Raw genomic sequence first — 8,839 nt, forward strand, 5'->3', positions numbered from 1 at the left:
CGGGCTTCAAACTTTTTCCGCAGCATTATAGTTTACTTTCATTTTCTGATGCTCGAAATCAAAGAACCGAACTTTACATGTGCTGTATCAAAGACCTGAATCGAAATACTTGATCAGACCAAATGCTTGTCCCTTCAGGCCTTCAGCTAGGCGTCACCAGCGGCTTCGCTCGCAGCCGCTCCCGACATGACACTGCGCTGCTTATTTATGGGTACTGCCGGTTTACCTGCTAAATCAAACCAGCTCGTTGCAACCTCCTATCGCAGTTTCGTCCAGATTGGTGTGACCAATTTGGCATAAACCGTGAACAAGTTAGCATGAAAACGTCACACTATTTGCAACAGATCAGTACCGGAAAACAACGCAAAATTTCCCCCTCCACGGAGGGGATATTGTAGTATTTCATAACCGAAAGTATCATCACATAATACGCGGGAAAACTTGCGACCCAACAGTACTCGCACATAGCAAAGCAACAAATTTGCCGCCACCGTCAAACAAATCTGCCTACAGCGCCTACTGCTGGGCGCACTGCACCCTCTGCGCACCACCAGGCATCTCATCGTCCTCGTCGTATGCCTCCTGGTGCTGTTGCTGCCGCCTCCGCAGCTCCTCCTCGATGTTCACATCGTACGGCATCGTCTCCTCGCACTCATCTAGCTCCATGTCCGTGTACTGCGATGCCGGCTTGGGCGGGAGGGCAGCCTCCAGGGCCTTGCACTGCTCCGGGTTCAAAGAGTCCGGGAACTCCACCGAGAAGTGGATGTACAGCTTGCCCTTCATGAAGGGCCTCTGGTACATGGGCATGCCCTCATCGTTGATCGCCTTGAACGAATCTGCACAGATATTCATAAGCAATGAGCATTGGGGTTCACAAATTTGCGAGCATGAGCATGAGCAATGAACGACAATTGATACTTTAATGTTCAGATCACCTACCAGGCTTGACAACTTCACCGGGGTTTGATTTGATTAGCAGCTGCCTGTTATCCAAGTGGGTCAGAACAAACTGGAAGCCACAGAGAGATTCAGTCAGGGTCAGAGTGTGCTCATAGAAGAGGTCATCGCCCTTTCTTTTGAACTTGGGATGCTCCTTCTGCTGGAGGACAAAGATGATGTCTCCCGTGACAGTATCCGGCTGCACAGAAGATACACAAAATAGTTAAGACCCACCTTAATCTTGGGATCGCACAACTTCAAAACCAAAGACCAAAATACAAGTGGAGACATACCGCCTCATCAGCTTCACCAGGGAATGTAACCTTCTGGCCATTCTGCATACCCTTCTCGACCACCACCTCAAGAACCTTCTTCTCCTGAACCACCTTCTCACCCTTGCATTGTGGGCATCTATCCTTATCACTGATGGTCTCCCCAGTACCCTTGCACTCATTGCAAGGATGCTGCATTTGCTGAATCATTCCTGGTCCCAGCTGCCTGATTTGGACCTTATACCCAGAGCCTTGGCAACCAGCACACCTCGATGAAGCTCCAGACTTTGAGCCCTTGCTGTACAATGAATGCACCACAGCATGAGAATCTGGAACAGCATGAAGTAGAAGCATATGGTTGGACAGAAAAGATGAGCCAAACGACATACCCATTGCACTTGGAGCAAAGTACATTGCGTGACAGTGAGAGCTTCTTTGAGGTGCCATTATACAATTCCTCTAAAGAAACCTTCAGAGGGTGAACAACATCTTCACCCCTACGCTGCCTCCTGCCCCTACTGCTACCACCACCTTCGCAACACATGAACATAGAACGTGAGTCCCTAGGTACGGAAATTAGCAATGGCAAAGAGATTGTATTTACTGCTTCCCACATAACGTACCTCCAAAGGGGCTTCCACCACCAAAGAAGGATTGGAAGATATCAAATGGGTCATGCATCCCTCCTCCACCTCCCATTCCCTCCTTGAGGGCATCCTCACCATACTGATCATAAATCTCTCGTTTTTCAGGATCACTGAGGACCTCATAAGCCTGAGCTAGCTCCTTGAACTGAAATCGAAAGAAGCAATCTTAGTTTGTCATCTCAATCAGAAATCAACATCTCCGTTCAACCAGCCTTACAACAAAAGAACAATAAATTCTAGCCTTTATATAGTGAGGCAAAATGACGAATACATCAACATATTATTTTATCAAACAAAAGCAAAGCACCATTATGGCAACCCTTTGAACTACCTTGTGGCTCAAGACTAAATGATAACCTAGCATGGAAAATGCAGTACCAACAGAAGATATCAGCCAGTATTGCAGTACATAAATCATCATACATGAACAGAATGTGGCCTATTGATAGCATGGAAAATGAAACATCAACAGAAGATATCAGCCAGTACTGCAGTACATAAATCATACTATGTGAACAGAATGGGCGCCTATTGATAATTTCAGAATTAGAGCATTCATCTAATAATTCAGGATTCAAATCACCATAGCACACAACAGCATTCAGGACCAGGAGCATTCAATCAGTCATGCACCCTTTGTTTCTCAGATAGGGTGCACCAATTTCACTATCCATAAAAAGCTACAGTTGTACAGGCAAGGATACTAACAAATCAACCATCAATTATACATCACAGCACACAATCAGGTCTATAAACACTAATAAGCAGTTCATCTCACTATCATAAAATGAAGCTATAGCTGTGTCACTCTACGGGACTAGAGTACCAAACAACGCGGGAGGCATAATCAGCATAATCAACAACCATATGATGAATCAAAATCACATAGAGTAACTAATTTCAGGATCACATGAACAGCTTTAGATAGGTAGCAGGTAATAATAGTAATAATTCAGAGCCGTATCTGCTTCCCCATCCCAATCCCTCCACCGCTGAAAACGCATCGGCCAACCCAACCCTTAAACCCATCGAACCCCAGGCCGCCTCAGATCCACCGCGCCGCCTCAAATCGACCTAGCCACACCGTCCCAAGCCCGCCAAATCAAACCAACCTGCCGCCTACTCCCCCGCCGCAGATAGATCGGAGCCAAGCGAGGAGACCAGACCCGGACCGCGTGCGCTCACCTTCTCAGGGTCCCCGCCCTTGTCGGGGTGGTTCTTGATGGCGGCCTTGCGGTAGGCCTTCTTGAGGTCATCCTGGGACGCGTCCTTGGGCACGCCGAGGATCTCGTAGTACCGCGTGTTGTCGCTCTTCTTCGGCGCGCGCCCGAACATCTCGTCGCCGCACACGTCTCTTCCTTCGAAACCCTAGCTGTTTGATCCGACGGGGAGCGAGCTCGCGGGCCGGGAGCGGTTTGTGAGGAGGGAGAGGGGGGAGGCGGAGGCGGAGGCGGGGTGTAGTTATAGCGGGGGAACGGGTGGTGGGGAGTGAATACTCTGGAAGCTGCAGGAGGCCGGGGGGCGGGTGGGGCGCGGGCCGTCGGATGCGGATCGGGCGGCCCGGGGCGGAGCTTCGAGATGCTTCCGGGGTCTTCCGGCGAAAAACCGTCCACTGTGGAAGGAGCAAATGAAGGAGCAAATACACTGTTTGACACTGTAGATATACTGTTTGGCACTATAAACAGAAAAGACGTGGGAAACGAGGAGGGAGCAAAAGCAAACGAGGGAGCAAATTTGCTCGTGCTCCCTCCGCTTGCTCCCTCTGCTGTGATCAGCCTGACGGGGAGCGCGTTGCTCCCTCCGCTGTGATCAGCCTGACGGGGAGCGCGTGTTGACGCGACCGCGGCGAGGTGGGTCGCCGGGTGCGGGTCCGTCCGGGCCGGAGGGAAGAGCGAGTCGCGCCGCGCCCGGTAAGGAGATCCCCCTGGCTTGGGAAGATGCTTGTGCTCTCCGTCTTCTTTTATGGCGAGGAGAGGTTAGCTTTCCATCAAATAAACCTCCTGTTATCGATGGAATTTAGGGATGATATTTTGTGCCGCTGAATCGTGGTCAACCAACCTGCAATAGATCAGTCCCACTTGTACACGCACGAGGTACTGAAAATAGCATAGGCACTGAAGAAATTTGGGATGATCAGGTTTTCAGCTTTGCATATCAAGCATGTTTAGTTCCCAAAAAATTTGCTACAGTATCCATTCCATCGAATTTTCGGCAATATGCGTGAAGCATTAAATACAGTTAAAAAATAACTAATTATACAGTTTAAATGTAAATGATGAGATTAATTTTTTAAACCTAATTAACTCGTGACTAGACATTAATTACTAAATAATAACGAAAGTGCAACAGTAACAAAATCCAAAATTTTTCACAAACTAAACAAAACCTCATTATAACAAGTTACCATCTGAAGCGTCCCTCATAAGAGAAGACTTAAATGTGATACAAACATTAATCACAGGAGGCTGATAACACATTTATTACATCAGATGGTACATCACCGTACAACTTTACGCGATAATAGGCAGTGAAACGTCACTATCGCGAGGATAATAACTAAAACACACACCACGACATTAACTACGAAGAGGTCATCAGTCTTGCGCCATACGGAGCTCTCTGCGGGTGACCTTATCCACAGGCAAGGTTGGGTGTATGACGGAATGTAACGTCCCGCCTCCCCGAGGCCGGGCCCGCTTACATCTAGCTGCTTTCTAGGACATAGACTGTCCTCATAGACCAACACCAATGTTTTCTGCACACTTTATCCTCACTCGTGCACATCCGGGAAGAACTTCCTGGTCGGTCACCCATCTCCAAATTTCTCCGGGCCAAGCACGCTTAACCTCGGAGTTCTTTGGAGATCGGCTTCCGGAAAAGAAGTTGCAACTTGTTGGTATAAGTATCCTACTAATCTTATTAAGCCCTGGGTCGAGGTGTCACATGCTCACCCCCTTAAGAGACCGACGTCCTCGTCGGTCAATCCCAAGCCAGGAACGTCCTCTCTTGGCCACGTCCCGTACGTCCAGTGCCAGCAGCCCATGTGCCACGTCCGTGCGTCCAGTGCCAACGGTCCCTTGCCACGTCCGTGCGTCCAGTGCCAACGGTGCATCCCAGATGCCTGCGCACTGACCCGCCACGCGCCCGTGCTCATGCCTCCGCACTTACGCCCGTACGTACCCGTGAAACCGCGAGAGTCGGCTCTGATACCATTATGTAACGTCCCGCCTCCCCGAGGCCGGGCCCGCTTACATCTGGCTACTTTCTAGGACATAGACTGTCATCACAGACCAACATCAGTCTTTTCTGCACACTTTGTCCTCACTCGTGCACACCCGGGAAGAACTTCCCTGTCGGTCACCCATGTCCAAATTTCTCCGGGCCAAGCACGCTTAACTTCGGAGTTCTTTGGAGACCGGCTTCCGGAAAAGAAGTTGCAACTTGTTGGTATGAGTATCATATTAATCCTATTAAGCCCTGGGCCGAGGTGTCACACGGAACCCCTACTCAACGTCTTCGGGAACAAAGTCTGGATCTTCCTCTGTAAAAATTAGAAGAGGGATGAGTACAAACTTACTCAGCAAGTCCAACCACATCCACGGAGGGGGTATAAACAGAATATAATGCACAGGGTAAACTAAGGGTAAGGCTAGGATTTAATTTGCGGAAAGCTAATTTTTATGCATGAGTTTATTTGATAGAAAGGGGTTTTCAAAAGCCATTATCTTGCACTAAGTAACACGTATGGTTGATCCACACAAGATCCAAGTTTTAAATTGCTACCGGACTCCTCGTCCGCCGTAGCGCACGGCATAACTGCCGGACACTTTCCCAAAATAACTCACGCCAACCCATCCATTTTCAGAAAAAACACTAGTTGTGTGACCAAACCGTAACTCGCCCAGTACCGTGGGCACGGCTATTCGAATAAATTTTAACTTTGCAGAGATGTGCAACTTTATCCACAAGCGGGGTACCACAGCACGATCACCTTAGTGTCGGTGCAGATCCCAACAAAGCCATTACCCACCTTAGCTAGACCTGACTAGCCACCACGGGATCCACCAAGGGGCCATTGACCTATTACCGAGGTTTAATCGGAGCATAAGTCATACAGAGTTTATCCCTTCTTCTTGGTCACCTGTTGCTCTCAGCTCTCCTGATGGCTATCAGACTAACTAGTGGGGTTTTATGCTAAGCCGTTGCCCATACAATGGTCGAGTGGTTTGCACGATAGTGGAGTTAGCAAGATAACACACCAACTCGGTTCTTAATTGGGACAAGATGGATATCTCCCTTCCTTGCTCAACCACACAGGTACGAGCACACCATTTGGCAATTCACACAGAAGTGCCATCCATTCCGTCTAAACTCATCTTTTCGAAAATTCCACATTTTCCCTTCCCACACACACTCACACATTTTCTTTTTATAAAACAAGTTGTACCGTGTTTAAGGTCCTAAGCGTTCTAGCAGCGATTAACGTCCAAGCAAATCACATTCAGACATTAATCTAGGTGGTTAAGGAATGGTTATAACAAATCAAGGGGTGGCTATCCAACCATGTTTTCAGCAGGTAAAACACATGCAGTTATATAAAATAGGCCAATAGGTTGTGTTTATAAAAACTGGGACAAAACATGCATCAAAGGGCGGGATTGAACTTGCCGTTCTCAAAGCTTTCCGGGAAGTCCTGATCGAGGTACTGTCCTTCAGGTTCGGGGTCGCGGAACTGGTCCTCGTTCACTTGCTCACAGTACTGCTCATCGACGGGTTCTCCCTCGTTCACACCGTGATCTACGACACACACAAACAAGCACACAATTAAGAAAAGAGATAAAGGTTTTATCGCTGAGCTCGAGTCGAAAACAATTAAGATATGGGGATAGGAGTAATATTTTTGGGTGGTTTCCTAATGGCATGGCCAAAATTATATTAGAAATGGCGTGGTAAAGTTTCAGGTCGATCGGAGGACTTTTGGCGCATGAAATGACGAGTTAAAGAGGGGTCCAGGGGTTAAACTAGGATCAGGGTTCTATTTGTAAATATTTTTGAGAGGGCAAGGGCTTGATTGGAATTTTAGAAAATAACCGGGCTATTCTGAAAAAGGGCAGAGGTATATTTGGAATTTTGTTTATATGGTGGAAGGGTTTGTTTTGGAATATAATAAAGGGAAGGGTTTATTTTGTAAAAAGGTTAGAGAGTGGGAGGGCTCTTAAATAAAAAGGAAATAGTGCAGGGTGTTTTGGGCATATTTGCCCTTCTCTTCTTCCTCCCGACCGGGAAACAGGGGAGGGGCGCGTGAGGGGGCGGCGGCGGCCCTTGCCGGCCGTCCGGGGCACAGCGGCGGCCGAGACCAGGGGAAAACGGAGAGGGGCTGTAACACCCCGATGTTAGTTTTGACGCTAATGCCGTGATTAATCGCTAATTAAGGTTAAACACCATTGTTAGCGTTAATCGAGTTCGTGGTAAAACATTGTTTAGCAGTGTTCGATCTCATTTTTCTCCGTGATCCAAGCTTCAATTCAATTTTCGCCCAAAAGCAAAGTTGTAGATTTTCTTGTCCTCTACAACTTTTATTTTGACCAAATTTTGAGTGCCAATGTGAAATTTCGAGAATTGGATGGTCAAAGTCGGCTAAAAATCCCTCAATTGGGTCACTGTGCCTCCCCTGTTTGTGCTCAGCTCACCGCCGATCTCGGCGTTGACGCCTCCACGCGTCGCCGTGTGCTGGTGAAGCCTCTCACTGCTTAAGCGGTGCGGCCACGATGTAAGCGAACCTCCTTTTCGCTTCCTCTTCATCCTTCTTGCGCCACGCGAGGCAAGCAGGCAGAGCAGAGCCGCCGCTCGCCGCCGTTCCTCGCGCCGGCCGCCTCGCCGCCGTTCGTCCGGCCGAGCCACCCCGAAGCCATCCACCTTACCCCGCACCTCCACAGCTCCACCACGGGCCTGATTTCACGCTCTATTGGACGGAATCGAGGCCGCCGCCGTCGACCACCCAAACCCTACCGCCGGAGCTCTGCCCCTCTCGCCGCCGACCCTTTTCCGCCCTTTCTCGACACGATTCAAGGTTGTGGTGAGCTTCGTCGTGCTTTACTCCATCTCCCCAACCTCTTTCTCCTTGGGTTCCAGCGCCACCGCCACCGGGGAGCCGCCGCGCCGCCGTGGGTGCCCTGCTGAGCCGCCGGCGCACACCGCGCGCCGCCCCTGCGCGGGCCTACTCGCCATCGCCGCGCGCCCCGAGGCCGGCGACCCTCCTTGAGTGCTGCGCCGCCCGTCCCCGCTGCCGCCATGCCCCGCCACGGCCGGAACAACGCCGCCACCGCGTGCCGCCGCAAGCCGCCGCCGCCGCGCCAACGCCGCCGGTTGGCTCCGCCCTGGGCTGCCCCGCGCGCGCCCCTGCTGGGCCATGGGCGTGCGGGTCCCTGCGCGCGCGAGCCCACCGCGCTGCCTCGCCGGCCGGCGGGCCCATGGCTGCCGTGCTCGCGCGCCGCGCCGCCGTGCGTGACCAGGGGGGAAGAAACAGAGGAGCCCCCCTCTCTCTGATACAATGGCGTATGGGGCCCGCTGGTCAGGGTTTTTGTTTTTATTTTTTTTTTGTTGATTTGAGTTGAAGCTTGTTAAATGGTAGAAATTCGTAGAAAAATGGTATAAAGGCAAAACCAGTTGCATTAGCTTCGTAATTTCGTGCTCTATCTGATAGAGCCATGTAATAGCTAGTTTCCATCTTTTTGTTAGATGGTTTTACTTGTTCTCGATCAGAGGTATCTAAAATCTGGAATCACTCCTTTGCATTATGGAGCTGAGTCTGAACCACTCCAGAGCTTTCCCTAGTCTTCTTTGATGGTGACACTTCAGGCTAAAAGGCATTAGAATCAAAGTCTGTACCTCAGTTCTAAACCGTTTCCGTTGTAACCCTAGTTGTAAGGTTGCTCTGTAGACGCTTTTGGAGTTTGGTCCATGTCTTTCGTTGTGAGTAGT

General features: G+C 49.9%; 1 protein-coding gene across 1 annotated transcript; it reads right to left on the reverse strand.

The window, feature by feature from the left end:
- Positions 1-349: 349 nt before the first annotated feature.
- Positions 350-3,308, reverse strand: LOC120689538 (dnaJ protein homolog). The gene is made up of 6 exons (XM_039971832.1): positions 3,044-3,308; positions 1,835-2,003; positions 1,601-1,742; positions 1,233-1,509; positions 940-1,138; positions 350-836 (listed from the first exon to the last, which is right to left on the reverse strand). Exons 1-6 carry the CDS (start codon positions 3,191-3,193, stop codon positions 517-519), a joined length of 1,257 nt encoding a protein of 418 aa, XP_039827766.1. The 5' UTR covers positions 3,194-3,308; the 3' UTR covers positions 350-516.
- Between the last annotated feature and the right edge of the window lie 5,531 nt (positions 3,309-8,839).

Source organism: Panicum virgatum, chromosome 9N (genome assembly GCF_016808335.1).
Source record: "Panicum virgatum strain AP13 chromosome 9N, P.virgatum_v5, whole genome shotgun sequence".
Classification (NCBI taxonomy): domain Eukaryota; kingdom Viridiplantae; phylum Streptophyta; class Magnoliopsida; order Poales; family Poaceae; genus Panicum; species Panicum virgatum.

Coding starts and splice junctions, on each gene's coding strand:
- LOC120689538 (XM_039971832.1), bottom strand. CDS start 3,193: ATGTTCGGGCGCGCGCCGAAGAAGAGCGACAACACGCGGTACTACGAG. Junction 1,139..1,232: donor CTGGTGAAGCTGATGAGGCG/GTATGTCTCCAC, acceptor TCTTCTGTGCAG/CCGGATACTGTCACGGGAGA. Junction 837..939: donor CGGTGAAGTTGTCAAGCCTG/GTAGGTGATCTG, acceptor ATATCTGTGCAG/ATTCGTTCAAGGCGATCAAC.